This window comes from Balaenoptera musculus, chromosome 14, assembly GCF_009873245.2.
Source record: "Balaenoptera musculus isolate JJ_BM4_2016_0621 chromosome 14, mBalMus1.pri.v3, whole genome shotgun sequence".
Lineage (NCBI taxonomy): Eukaryota > Metazoa > Chordata > Mammalia > Artiodactyla > Balaenopteridae > Balaenoptera > Balaenoptera musculus.
The window spans coordinates 61,078,826-61,093,284 of record NC_045798.1 but is presented as its reverse complement, the minus strand read 5'-3'; the positions used below and the strand labels follow the sequence as shown (position 1 = coordinate 61,093,284).

At 44.8% G+C, this 14,459-nt stretch overlaps 1 protein-coding gene across 1 annotated transcript in view; it reads right to left on the bottom strand.

Moving 5' to 3' along the window:
- The window catches only part of SETBP1 (SET binding protein 1), a 376,922-nt gene that overhangs the window by 342,545 nt on the left and 19,918 nt on the right, over positions 1–14,459 (bottom strand). The window contains exon 2 of the mRNA XM_036823197.1: positions 13,402–14,059. Coding sequence (XP_036679092.1) covers positions 13,402–13,887 — 486 coding nt within the window. The 5' untranslated portion in view covers positions 13,888–14,059. The remainder of the gene's footprint in view (positions 1–13,401; positions 14,060–14,459) is intronic.

Below are 14,459 nucleotides of genomic sequence, written 5' to 3'. Positions count from 1 at the left end.
GCTCACCACCATAGAGGAGCAAAACATACCCTTTGGTTTGTTAAAGGCTCTCACCCAGGAAAGCCCATGAGTGAAGGTTGGGAGTGTGTGTAGCAAGCGAGGGCTGGGCGTGCAAAGCCGGAGGCCAGCAGGGTGCTCTGCTCACAAAGTTGCAGGACCACTTGAGAAGATATCTCAGAGCACCACCTGAACCTGCTGAGACGATTTTCACTTATTTTGTGGAACATGACAGGAAAAGAGGACAAATGCACAAGGTTCAGGAATAGAAGAGCTTATAAAACTTTCACAAGATTTGACCAAACTGTCCCTCTGGGTTCTCAGGCATCTAGCTATTCTGGTCCCACTTTACAGAGAAATGGAAACATTGAGAAGGCACCTGCTTGTGGGTCTTCAGGAGGGCAGGCTTAGAACCTTGGGCTTGGGCTCAACCCCCCGAGTCCTGAGTGAGGAGCTGCCTCAGGGCTCAGAGGGTGGACACGCTGGGATCCCACCTTCCCGACCCTGAGACTGAGGCAAGGCACTGGAGGTTTCTGCACCTCACTGCATACAACTGTAAAATGGGGATAATAACATCTCCATTGCTGTGGTGGGGCGGATTTAGTAGACAGTGTGTGTCGAGTGCTTGGCAATGTTCCCGGCTGCGCTCAGCAACAAAGCGGTGGCTGTGGCTCTGCTCAGGAAAGCAGCCTGCATGGCCAGTTGCTTTTCCCTGCGGTTCAAGTTTTCCATAAAAGAATGACTCTCCTCTGCCTCTGATGCACAGTTCATATTCTTCAGCAGGAAATGAGGAAACGTAAGAGGCTGTACACCAAAGGATCTCCAAGCAAACATCCAAGGACAGCAAGGCCTAAGCTTAAGCAACCAGTAAGATTTTGTGTGACTTACAAAACGAGGTGGGAACAGGAAGAAATACTTTTCTTAGTGATGGTTTTAATTTTTTGGTTTTGTATTTGTTTTTGTTTTTATTTTTTCCACCCCCTGCCAAAGGATTAACATGCAGGTTCTTAAACAAGGGGGTCCCCCATTTACAGCTGACAGCGGCAGCTGCAACTTCTGACTCTCCTGCAGAATGGCAGGGAATCGAATCAAAAAGAAAAGCAAGTGGACAACCTTTCCTCCGGGAGCACGAAACACAATACCAGCCTCTCGCCAAACCCAGCAGACCCCAGCTCTGATTGGAGGTTGCCTTGGAACAAAGGGAAATTGGTATTTAAAAAAAAAATCTTCTGAAAGCCAACTCAGCAGATGGTTTTTTCCTGGCCTCCAAGAGAGGGGGGTGGGGCAGGGAGGTGGGGGTAGGGGAAGGATGCCGGGATAACCCAACTGCCACCAGGATACAGATGACTGAGAAGTGACAAAGGTGGGTAAAGAAGGCTGACCTCTCGCCCCAGAATTTCACAAAGGGCAATTACACCATGTGGTGGTGATCTGGACTGATCACATCCAACCTGCAGCTGCTGTTGATCACAGCCACGTCTGGGGGCTTTATCCAAAGCTGGGGAAGAGAGAGCCTAGGGATATTAGAGGAAGCCTGGAAAAGTTTAATTAGAGACTACAGTTTGTTAAGAATCTACTATAGGGTAGTTCTACAGAAAAACACCTTATATTTCCATTGCACTTTTAACATTTCAGAACCACTTTACAACCGTGCGCTCAGATTATCTTCAAAGTAATGTGTAAGGAAGAGACACGGTGTTAATCCCCTGTTAAATATGAGAAAACAGAGATTCACTTGCTAAAAGCAGAAGGACTCAAAACCAGAACCCCCAGCATGGAGTGGTCACCCTCCCCTCAAGTCTCAGGCCAGACAGGACTCATGGAATCTTGTTTCGGACAGGTCCTTTGCTGAATTCCACATTTTCAGTCCAAACCAGGACACCTAAGAATACTTTTGTAAACAGCTTCTAGATTAAGTCTCAGTGAGCCTATTATCCATAGCTCTGTGCTGCATGTACTGCCAGCTATCACTTCTCACCATGTCTCACTGCTGCCATGCCCTGATGAGGAATGTTCTCCAGCGGGGAGGTGGCTGTGGGCCCTCCAAGAAAGGAGCTGTGGGTCTCCGGGATGAAGCTACAATGCCCAGGTTCACCCACAGCCTAGACTGGGAACATGCAGGAGGAGCAATTAGGTGAGCTGCATAGGACTCAACTATTCTCTCCTTGAGGAGGTACCAGCAGGACCAGCTAAAGTGCACCATTCAACGATGGCGTCCTACTGCTAGAAACCAAGAGACCAAGGGTCTGATGAGGGTTTGAGTCTCTCCACTCCCTCTCCCCTGGTAATTAGTTGTAACCTAGGGCAAGCCAGATTAAAAACCCTCAAAGTCCCTCCCTCAGTCTTTAAAACAGGGAGGAATAACAGCTGCTTCATGGAACTATCCCAAAAACAAACCAAAGAGGTCACAGTTGGGCGATGCAAACCCTTTGTAAAGGTACTGGGCAGACGTGATGGTTGCTACCAATTTTCCACACTATGCACTAACTGAAACATTCATTTTGACAGTATGTTGTACTGTCCTGTGTTTTTCCCTAAATGCTCTGAGATCAATTCTTCCTAATAAGAACTGTCTATACCCCACACAGCATTTATGCTGAACACACCATACAACTCTGTAGATTCATGTGGAATTTAGATGCTTTAGCTCTGCTACGGTATATCTGGATGGGAGCACAGAAAAGGCAGCATGATGAAAAGTTTCAGATGTTTCTAAAAAACCAATGCAAAATATACAGGGCTGAATAGGCAGAGGCTGTTCTGATAGAAAAGAGAGTTTTTTTCCATAGAGCTACCTTCATTGGCACAGAGCTAACAAGAACTTGTTTAACACCCAGGCCAGGAAATAAAAGACGCAACTTCTGTCCTCAGAGAGCTTACACCGTAACCGAGAAGAAAATACTTTACCTTTGATAACACACTTTTAAAACTTTTTTAGTTAGATCCAAAAAGGCCACTATGTAAATGAGAAACCAGGTTCACAGATGGTGGAGAACCATCTAGAGATACCCCAGTACAAAAGCACAGGAGAGGAACTCTGAGTGAGAGGGCATCTACATTTCAGTTGCCCTATTTCTGTGCCTTCTGCGTAGTCCACAGACCCTAACTAGACCATCTGACTAATATTTGACTCAGATCCCTGCCTATAACTATGCACAAAGAAATGATAAGAAGGATAATGCAAACACCTGCATTTTGGCCCAGAGTCCATTGTATGTAGGATGTGATGATTTGGACCAGCAAAAGTAGCAGAAGGCAATATTAAATTGGAGTCTCCTTGTCCTTAAGCTCAGTATACACTAACAATGATGAAGCTGCCAGAAAGCTGATATAGCCCGGGGTCCTGTTAATAGAGATACTATGCTTAGAGTGGAGGAGGGCACAGTCCCCTGCAGCCCCAGACCACCTTCCAGTTTTGTCCTCTGCTCTGTGAACCCTCCCCACTGATGCCTTTTAGGAAGGACACTGACAAACTAGCATTCCTGGCATAGGAACCAAGGTGCTTTGGCATCAGGAAACCATGGAATCCCAGGAACAGTTTCAGGAACTGGAAATATTCAGGCTTTTAAAAGAATGATTTTAGTGCAACATAAGAAAGAGCTTTACTAAAACCAGAGCTGCCTCAAGAGGTAGCAGCGAGCCTCCTCCCTGAGGGCCATTGAGCAGCAGCCAAATAACTGTCCATGAGGGATTTTGGAAGGTGTCTTCTGTTTTGTTTATGAGGGATGCTGAAATGGAAATATTCAGAGGCTCTTCTGACTCTCAGTGAAGTCCATGATGCTGGAAGTGTGACCCAACTGTGGACCCATTCTTTCCTTTTGACCCATAGTTTCTGTGGTTGGCCTTCGCCTGCCTCCTGACCTGGTGCCAGATTCTAGCCTGTGTCAGATTTAACTCCTGGTTCTCAGACCCTTTCTGGACCTCCTAATCTTGCCTTCCTTCATGACCCAACTGCACCCATATCCCAGCATGACGCTGCCCTGCCATTTACTCAGTGGCAGTAATCCAGCGGGAAGACTGGGAAGTTCAGGAACCTGATGGTGCAAGAAAGAGCCGCACAGCCAAATAAATCCGTGTCCACCTCTTGCTCCCCTGAAAGGACAAGGATGGAGAAATCACAGAGACTCCCACTGTATGCTACAAATAGATCTCCTTTAACCACACCCATGATCAACTCCTTTAAGGCTGTTCTCCAGGGATACAGTCTGTTGTGAACAATGCTGAAACCCCCGATTTGTTTAGTGCTGTGAATGGCTTCTCATTCACAGCACTAAACAAATGAACTAACTGGCCTGGCATGAAAGGCTGCCCACGTTCCCGGGCACATTCATATCTGCAAATGATTACTTCTTATTGGCAAGGCATGGTGGTCCACCTTGAAGGACAGAACTGCTGTCTGTCTGTGTCCCTTCAAGAATTCTCTACCCCCTCTGCTCCATCTCTGCCAATCCCCCCCCCACCAACTGTGAAACCGGCTAGAAACTTGTGAGGGCCGAAGAAGACACTGTGGGAAAAACACCATAAACAAGGTCTAGAAAAACACACTGAAGCAACCCACATTTGATACTAATGATGATTATCAAATGGCCTCAAGGGCCAGGTACCAAGATGGGAACTGCTTGGATTTTTCAGAGTCAATAAAGGCCTCCACTCTTTCCCCTGGTGGGGTCAGAGGCTGGTGGGGAGGTGAGGGAAGTTAGTCTGAGGAGGGAGGGGCAGGCAAGAAAAAAAAACAAACCTGGGACTTCAGAGGCAAAGGCACACTCCAGTTACAGACGGAGGCCCCCTGCCTTCATAGGCCAAGATCCAATGGAATACTATGGAAGGTGGGAAGGAGCCCTAGAAGTTATGTCACCCAAACCTGCCCTCAAGACAGGGATTGGGCTGGCTGTCCGTGTTCGGACACGCTCTGACAGCGGCCTCAGCTTGCACCAAGGGCTGCGGCTTCACCAGACAGCACATAATTCAGACTCCTGCACACACTGCACACAACTGCTGGTCCATGTGGGTGTCTGCATGCTGTGTCTATCTGCACACCTCCTGGGAACCTGGCTCTACTGAGCTTCTGCCTTCCCCACTGGCAGCCTCTCCCTCTGGCCACTGGTTCCTCTTATGGGCATGCGGGGAGCAGAGCCTTAATGCCACCTTCCAAGTCAAGTCACCCTGAGGACCAAACGAGTTGAAACCATTTCCCCAAAGTAACTTGGCCATGTGAAAATTCTAACACGAATTTTTAGCTTATTGTGGATAAGCCAAACCCCTATAACACAAGCCTTCATTGCCTCATGTGTTTGATTTCTGTACGTAAGGCAGTCAGGAGCCTGAACCAATGCCTGGGGCCCAGGCTCTGAGAACCTCACTGCCACATCCCCATGTTCTCTGCCTAGGCAGCCCTTAACCAGACCCAGCGACTTCCTGACCAAAGTGACTCATGTCTCATGAACAAGAAAGGCAGGAGAGGGACATCCTGGGATGTCCTGCATCATAGTGCTTTGAAGGTGGGATGTTTTTCACTTAAAGTTGCAGGAATCAGAAGACCCAAAGGATGGGGTAGAGAAGGGCAAAACAGGATCATTTCTCTTGCCTTTTATTAAAAATAAAAAAAGGCAATGCAAGTGAAGGTCAACTGGAAATGCCTTAAGAGAGGACTTTTCAAGGATGTAGAATTGGGATGATGGAGAAGGGCGGGTGACTCTGCAAATGCTGGGAGCGTGGCAGGGGTGCAAGGAAGCACCAGCTGAACCCCACTTTGCCGTTCTTATGATACTGCTTCGAAAGTTTCATTTTGAGTCATGCTTTGAGCTTAGCAGCAATCCTGGTTTGGCAGATAAGTGACCACAGAGATAAAAGACCTTTGAATCATCTCTAAATAAATCCCATACCAATTCTCACCACCAAAAAAAAAAAAAAAGCATTAGTGGCATGCTTTATTAGTAGATGCTTGTGCAGGCATCGGAAATAAGACACTGGCACCACCACCCAGCCAACACAATTCAACATAGCCACGAGCGGTATTTATTAAAACAGGATCGGCCTAAAGAAACACATGGCTTCTTAGACAGCCCACGCCTCCTAGGCACCCAGTAAAACTGCAGGTCACTGTGTACCTAGCTGTGCCTGTACTGAGGAGGGTCCTGTGGGTGACCTGGAAGAAAGAGAAGCAGAACAGGAATAAAGGTGATGCACACTGAGTGAGGTGCTGTGCTAAGCGCACCAGGCACTTTCATCTCCACAAGACACCAGCAAAGAGGTGCTACTATTATCCCTGGTTTTCACACAGTTAGGAAACTGTTTCAAGGGATTAAGTAACTTGCTTAAGGTTATAGGGAGCCCAGGTTCTAGTGCAGGTTCTCTGCAGAGAAGCTGGTCTAGAATCAGGGGATCTGAGTTCAAATCCACTCTCAGGACAGGCACTCTTTCTAATAGATCCCTTATTTCTTACCTGAACAGTTCAGGGAATGAATGAGTCTCCATCAGATGAGAACACAATTTTCTTGCTTTTACTCTGACAGGTTTATCTTCAATGGCACGGAGTTCACCAAAGGCTGTTCCTTGTTGAAGTCCAAAATGAAACTAAGTACCAAGAGGAAAAGAGCCAGCACGGTGCTTTAAACCCCCAGAGAATCCCAAACACAGGAAGAAAACAAGAAGCACACAAGGAGGGAAGAGGGGAACCAAACATTCCCAGAATATCTTCATGGAATGCAAGTCTGATAAATCTCACTACTTTTTAAGCTCAACTCTGACATTTGCTCCCACGATTTTAGGCCTTTTGACACTGGGGCAAAAAGGAAACAATCTGATAACAGAACAGTGGGTCCCGAAGAGAGGTCAAAAATTTTGTTTATAGTAACTAGTTTTCTTAAAGAGAAAGTCTTGCCTCATCTAACAGAATGACTCTTGAAGTTTCCAGTTTTGGGAAGAGAAATAAGGCTTCAAAGGTCAAAAGCTGTTTGTTTTCTTTTTCTTTCCTTTTTTTTTTAACATGAAAAAACTGAGATCCAGGAAGGTAAAGCATTCTTATTGAAGCTGTTAATAACAGAGGCAGAGCTGGCACCTAGGGCTCCTGTCCCCAAGTCCAGTGTTCTTTCCCGAACACCAACTCCAGATGTCAAATGTAACCTGTTGCTCGGTAGATACAATTACTTCATGGAAAAGGTTTTTAGCTCTAAAATAACTATAGAGAAACCTATCAGGAAACAAAATTTTCAGGCACTCTGATGAATAAATAGGAATGTGCTGCTTTAAAAAAAAATCTATAGAAAGAAAATATAAAATTAAATGAGAGGAGAAATTCAGCTTCTTGTGAAGAAATGCTGTCCAGACCTGCTCTCCCAGCCAGGTTGAGGGCGTTGTCGGGGAAGAAGCTCATATACTCCCAGGAGTTCAAGGCACCACATTCACATACCCTGAGGATGGGAGGGCAAGCCCTCAGCCAAGCAATGCACCTCGGAGTGACCAGAGAAGGGGTTGCACAAATGATGGCGAGGGAGGGACGCCTGAACCCTAAGGAGGGTGGAAGGCTCTCTGTTGGATGCTCAGGGCCACCCATCAGAGGGGATGAGGAGATGGCAATGGGTGCAGCACCAGAGGTCCAGCAATCTGAGCCACCTTTCATCCCCTGCCCAACATGCCCTCCCTCCTGCAGCCCCTCCAAACTGCTACAACCCATAGAGTGTCAGGAGAGAAATGTGCATCTCAGCAGTCTACAGGGGAAATGGAGAACCCTGGTGCAGCCCTCCTTACTGACAGCTGTACTACCAAGACTCTCCTTTTATGCTTCTCTTCCCTACATCACTTTCATCATGTTCCCTGGACCCCCAACCCTTCCTTTCCCCAATTCAAAGCCTGCTGAGCACTTCCATTACTTATAGAATTAAATGCAAACCCATTTATTTATTTGATATTCATCACTCTCTGCAATCTGATGCCAGACTAGCTTCCCATCTACATCACCTAAAAAGCCTTTTTTCTCTCCCATACTTTGTGTGTTTGACACGAGGAAGGTGCTATCTGAAGTATGAGTACATGAATTTGTGACCTATTAGACTTCCCAGGAGAGGGTTATGAGTGCTCAAAAGAGAATATAGGGTCTTTCCATACACATATGATGATGTTCCACATGGGGTTACTAAGAAGGAGTCCTGAACATGTTCCTAGGACCATCACAGGTCCTGAGGAATATGAGGTTGAAGTCCCTGCTGCTAGAGAAAATAGGTTCTCCTGATGAAGCTGGGGGAAGGGGAACATTAAGTCTAAAGAAACAAAAGAGAAGCAAATAACAATCCATAAGCACAATAAAGGAAAAAATAAGACTCTAACTCATGAGGCTTTGAAACACTTGGAATTTAAGACAGCATGCCAGGTTATGATCCTGCCATCCTCGCCAATGTGGGAAAGTGGGAGAGAAATGCCCTCATGCTGGATCCTCATCTCCCAGCAGCCCTTTCCCGTGTGGGCACTTGAGGCCTGGACTCCAGCATCGGCCAAACAGTCTAGAAGAACTGACTTCAAAGGCCAACTCTGCTCCTGCTTATCTGAAGCCACTGAGCCTCAATTTCCTCATCTGTAAATAAATACCATCTGTCTGACAGGACTGCAATAAGGACTAATAGAGAAAGTGAATACAGATTAAAGAGCTAGCCGAGGGTCTGCCACATGGTTCAATAAATCGGAACTATTACTATGACGTGTGGTCTGTAAATTACCCATTTTTTCCTAAAATCTTACATTGGGTTATATCATGTGGAAACTAGCATCTCTATTCGGCAGATGAGGAAACCAGGGCTTCAGCAAGGTTATATTCCAGATCCAGAGTCACAAAGCCAGTTGGTGCAGATAACCACACCACATTTTCTACTGTACAGTGCTTGTCTCAGAACACCCTCTCCTTCTCATGCCGTTGAACCTGGTGGGTGTCCTGACACCCACAGAAAGTCCTCAGAAAGAGGAGAGCTGCTAAACTCTGTCCAGCTGAGAGCCTCTTAAAATACAGTAAAATACAGTATGTTAACACGTATATACGTGTTAACACGTATATATGGAATCTAAAAAAAAAAAATAGTTCTGAAGAACCTAGGGGCAGGACAGGAATAAAGACGCAGATGTAGAGAATGGACTTGAGGACATGGAGAGGGGAAAGGGTAAGCTGGGACAAAGTGAGAGAGTGGCATGGAAATATATACACTCAAATGTAAAATAGATAGCTAGTGGGAAGCAGCCGCATAGCACAGAGAGATCAGCTCGGTGCTTTGTGACCACCTAGAGGGGTGGGATAGGGAGGATGGGAGGGAGACACAAGAGGGAGGAGATATGGGGATATATGTATATGTATAGCTGATTCACTTTGTTATAAAGCAGAAACTAACACACTATTGTAAAGCAATTATACTCCAATAAAGATGTTAAAAAAAACAACAACAACAACAACCTATCACTGTTGGAGCATTTTAAGTTCACATGTTACACCTGAACTTGCTTCTACAGACTCATTCTCATGTTCTCTATTGTTTTTATTGAGTAACTTAGAAGGAAAGTAGAGGAAGCTTAAGTTATTATACCACTTACCTGAGTCAGTCTAAGATGCAACAACATGGGTGTTGTGATAAACAGCAAGGTGCATTTATGGGATCATCCATCTGCAACTCAGGACCTGCCCAAAGGACAATTCTGAGGCCCTAAAATATGTTCTGAGCTCTCTTTTCAGCCTCCACTTCTTACCAAATGCTGCTCTTATACCTCACATAAATCAATTCATCATAAACCCTCTTCCAGACAGCATCTCAAGTGCCATCCTAAGTTTACATGGAAGGGAGGTGACCTGTCCGCTGGTTAGAAGAGTCCACGCATCCTTGAGCCAATGAAGTGGTATTTTCATGGGTCCCTCCTAACATCCTACTACTGAAGTGGCCCTGTTACCTGAAAATCTGTAACAACTCTCCAGTTTGGAGGATTGGGCCTAGGTTTGAAATGTGGAATAAAGCTCTTAAGCATATCACACATACATCTCCTCACCCCACAGCCGTAGAACATGTACAGATAGAAGTAGCAGAAAACTAGCTGTGATATGTAAGGAATGCCATAATTATCCTACAGAACGTTCTTTTTACAAAAAACAATGAAAAAGCAAATCATTTGGGGTCCAATATAAGCTGTCTTTGCCAAAGGCTGTCAAACAATGACTTGAACAAAATTGATTGGTCTGCAAAAGTAAAACAAACAAAAACAAAAAACAACACAAAAAAGCACATAATGATTAAAGTTCATTCTTCCCCAGCCTCCAGGTTTAGAGGCTGAATCGTTCAAAACAAAATGAAATAAAACAAAATCCTTGTTATCCTAAAACTCACTGTCCTTCCCCTGAGTCACAGGTCAACAAGTGTTTTTGGTCAGAACTAGATAGCAGATAGTTTAAGCTCTGAGGGCCATACACTCTCTGTCACAACTACTCAACTCTGCTGTCGAAGTGCAAAAGCAGCCATAGCCGAAATGTAAATAAATAGATGTGGCTCCATTCCAATAAAACTGTATTTATGGACAGTGAAATTTGAATTTCATATAATTTTCCCATCTTACAAAATATTATTCTCTTTTTGATTTTTTCCCAACCATTCTTTTCTTGTGGGCTGTATAAAAACAGGCGGGGGGCTGGATTTTGCCCACGGACTATAGTTTGCCAAACCTGCTCTAAGTCAGCATATATGATCAGGTGATACCCAAGTAGGCATCTCCACCTGCTCAAGGACCAGCTCAACAGAGCCTTTTTCCAAGCTCTTAGCAAAGGACCTGAGTCCCAGGGGCCACTCCATGTACACTTCTTCAGTGAGCAACTTGCCTCAAAATAAAAAATCCAGAAGACTAGATTTTAGAGTGAGACACTGATCTGATGTTTACAAAATGCCATCCTCATCCTTTTCCCTATCTCAAATTACTGATCATGTACTTCCCATTCATACAAATAAATAAATTCTGCAAGCTCATTCCACTGAACTTTTCTGTACAAATGGTAAGCAAGGTTTCCACCTCTCCACCTCAGCTCCAGCTTTTGCTTACTCCTTGTTTGCAAAACAACAGGCACTTGAAGAGTAATAAAGTTCACATTCTAATCCAATAGAGATCAGAGAACTTCCTATCATCTATCAAATGATTAAGACCCAGTACCGTTAACTTTATTCGTTCATCTCTGGAAAGAATCAGCTCTAGGCATAACGTAGGAAGGATAAAGGAGTACAAAATGAAGCAAGCTTCTAACAATTTAAAATTTTCATAGATATTCCCATTACAGTGCCAGCATAACACAGCACTGTACATTGAATTTCAGCCTTTCTCCTTCCTTTCTTTCCCCTCCAATTGCTCAGGCTTAGAAATGCATACTTGGTAAGTCACATATTCAAAGAAGCGATTTCTTCTCTCTTTCCAATAAAGCACAAAAGGGCATCCAACTTTTTGGGTGAGAATGACCAGCCTGAGAATTTCAGATATGAGAGTAGAGGTCCATTGCACATTTCAGCTTTGAAATCATCCCCATGTCACAAATTCCAGAGTTTTATTCTGGGGCATTCCAATAGACAGAAGCCTATATTTGGGAACAATCTTATGGCCTTAGGAAAGTAGTACTGATCAGGACAACTTACTGTCTTTCTAGGATAGTGAATTTGGGTTTGCACACCCAAAACTGTGGGCTGCTACTCAAATTCTGGCAGTGATGGGGATGGAGGGGAAATTGTTACCACAGTTTTCAAGACTGCTCACCCACACAAAAATCCAACAACACTCTTTGTGCCATCTCAGTGGCCACAGACAAAGATACTCGTTTTCAAAGCTGAAGAGACCCGACTCCAAAGCAAAGGCTAACTTTCTGAGCCTGCGTGCATTTCTTTGCATCTGCTTGCAAAAACCTCAAAAGTTTCCATGTGCATCTAGATATCCTTGGTTTTATGACAGAGAACCCAGAAAGCATCGCAAAGCTGTAAATGGGGAGGGGAGAGGGGAAAGCACTACCTCTATGCTGTGTAAAAACACACCAATTTCTAAAGATTCCTTTGTGTTCCCAATGTTAAAGTAAAATGGTCAACTGCCTTGGCTTGCCCAGGACTGAACCTGGATGCAGGACTTTCTGTTTAAAAACCAGGATAGTCTCAGCAAACTGGGGGTGTTGGTCACTCAGAAAAGTCTCTTCTAGTCCAAGTTTTTGGATTTTAACTTCGACAAATCAGCCAAAATGCCTAGCATAAGGAAGGGCACAAGCCCTACACTAAAGAAACAACATGATTCTTAGCAGCTTTATTGAAAATGACTATCCCAAAGTTCAAAAACCACTGTCAACAGAAACACTACAGATTATCTCTGGGGTATAAAGGAGAGAGGTTCATTCATATAGACCATTTTATCTTCCATCATGTCCAGAATCCAAATAATTACGATGTGGGGGAGAGAGTTACAAAGACTCTGGTTAACATCTACTACCTAGAACTGCAAAACTCTGTCAGCAAGAGGGCTCCTTTCAGAGCTGTTCACAAGACCCAGAGATTGTTGGAAACAAAAACTTTCTGGACTAGGGCAGCCCTCTGCTATCACAGCTGAGTGTCACACCCCTCCCAGAAAGGGAGGTCTCTGTAACCCTCTGTGACACAAAATAAATACAATGAAACCTAGATCCATACATTCCCAACCAAAGAACATCACTAAATCACCTAGAGAGCTGCTTTCCACACCCACATTGACTTTTATGAGGAAAATGACCATGTACCAAGTTCATTCAACACTCAGTCCTAAAAGTCTACAGTTTGTTAGATAAAGCTTCATGTCAGTCCCCTACCCCTTCCCTTTCTCCAGCTCCAGCTCTAAAGCTCACCACTGGCTTCCAGGATAATGATCTCTCAGCCCTAGAAGAGCCGCATTTACTACAAAGACGGGGCTTCCTCAGTCAAGTAAGTGATTTGTCTATTGTAGAAAGATTTACAGCAGTGATTGAAACCAAAAGGACGTTATAACTGTTCTTGACTGTTCTGATTGACCAAAATTTTCAACATCCTACTCTTGACTGTGAGAACAAATGCAAATATTAAAGCAAAAAAACCAAAAAACACCCTCAAATTTTGTCACAGCTTAGCCAGATCTGACCCAGCCAACTGGCTGCTACACAATAAATAGGAACTTCCAGGATTATAATTCTAGTAGTTTCTTTTTTGCTTTGTTTTGTTTTGTTTTTGGTCGATAGTATCCATAATAATAAATTGGATACTATACCAAGATATCAGAGACATTTATTCTGCAGGTCCTAAGTATTCCATCAAGGAGATTAGTAATTTATAAATAATTAAGTAATAAGCAAATAGACCCTTAAATGTTGAGGATAAAATGGCAAAAACAAACAGAAAAAACCTAGTCAACAGGGATCCCTACCTTCTTTTTGGAGTGGCTTCTTTCCTCCTCCTTTGTGGCTTTGCTATTTTTCCCAGCACGGGACACCTTCTGGTCCCCAGACTGCTTGATGGTGATCTTGATCTCAGGTGGGCATATATAGTTCTCCAGATTCTTTGGGGGTTTCTTAGCCCGCTTCGTGGTCTGAATCTTCAGCTTCAGGCTCCCCTCTGTGAAGTTTGCCTCCTTGATAGAAAACTCCTGTTCTTCCAGACCATCTCCTGCCACCCATTTCTCACTGTCTGCATTGGAGTTGGAATCCACATCCCGTCCTGAGCCCAGTTCATCCTCCTCCTCTGGCTCCATGCGTTCTCCGCCTACTGGGATCCCCTTCCCAGTCTCCGGAGCAGAGAGCAAAGGTTCCCCTGCACAGCCAGGAGCAGTCAAGGGCTTGGCTGAGGAGACCGGCAGGAATTCCGACTCGCTCCCCCTTTGCCGGGAACCGCTTAAGACTTCCCTGGACTCCATGACAATCCTACAGTCTCCACGAGTTCTCAGGAGGGGGACGGGGAAAAGGGAAAAGGGAAAGGTGAGAAGAAAGGGCACCCAAAATTCCAAGGAGAAAGTGGTCCAGCTGCTGGGTTCAGAGTCCCAGGGATGGAGACACGGTGAGGTTGTTCAGAAGGGATCAGATCTGCAACTGAGAAGCAGAGAGATAATTAGCCATGGCAGGAAGGAAAATGACCTCAAAGGTAACTCAAACTAAGTTCCAGAAGCCCCATCCTACCTCACTTATCTATGGCATCAGAAAAAAATGATTGGAAAGAAGTCAAACCAGAAAGTTCACATCCCCAAATTACATTATATTGGAGCAGAGGAGGAAACACACGCACACACACAGGCTTTCATTGAATTGTTATTAATTTTTATGGTTGTGGGCCCAAGAATAAAGATAAGAGAGGTGAGTCCTCCAGTCCAGTAACAAGCTAGATGCTTCTTATACTAAAGCCACAGCTGGCTGAGTCACCATCAAGGCCAACCATGATGAAAGGAAGTCTAAGTGCTGATGCTCAGGTCTGTGAAAACTGCATCTGGCTGGC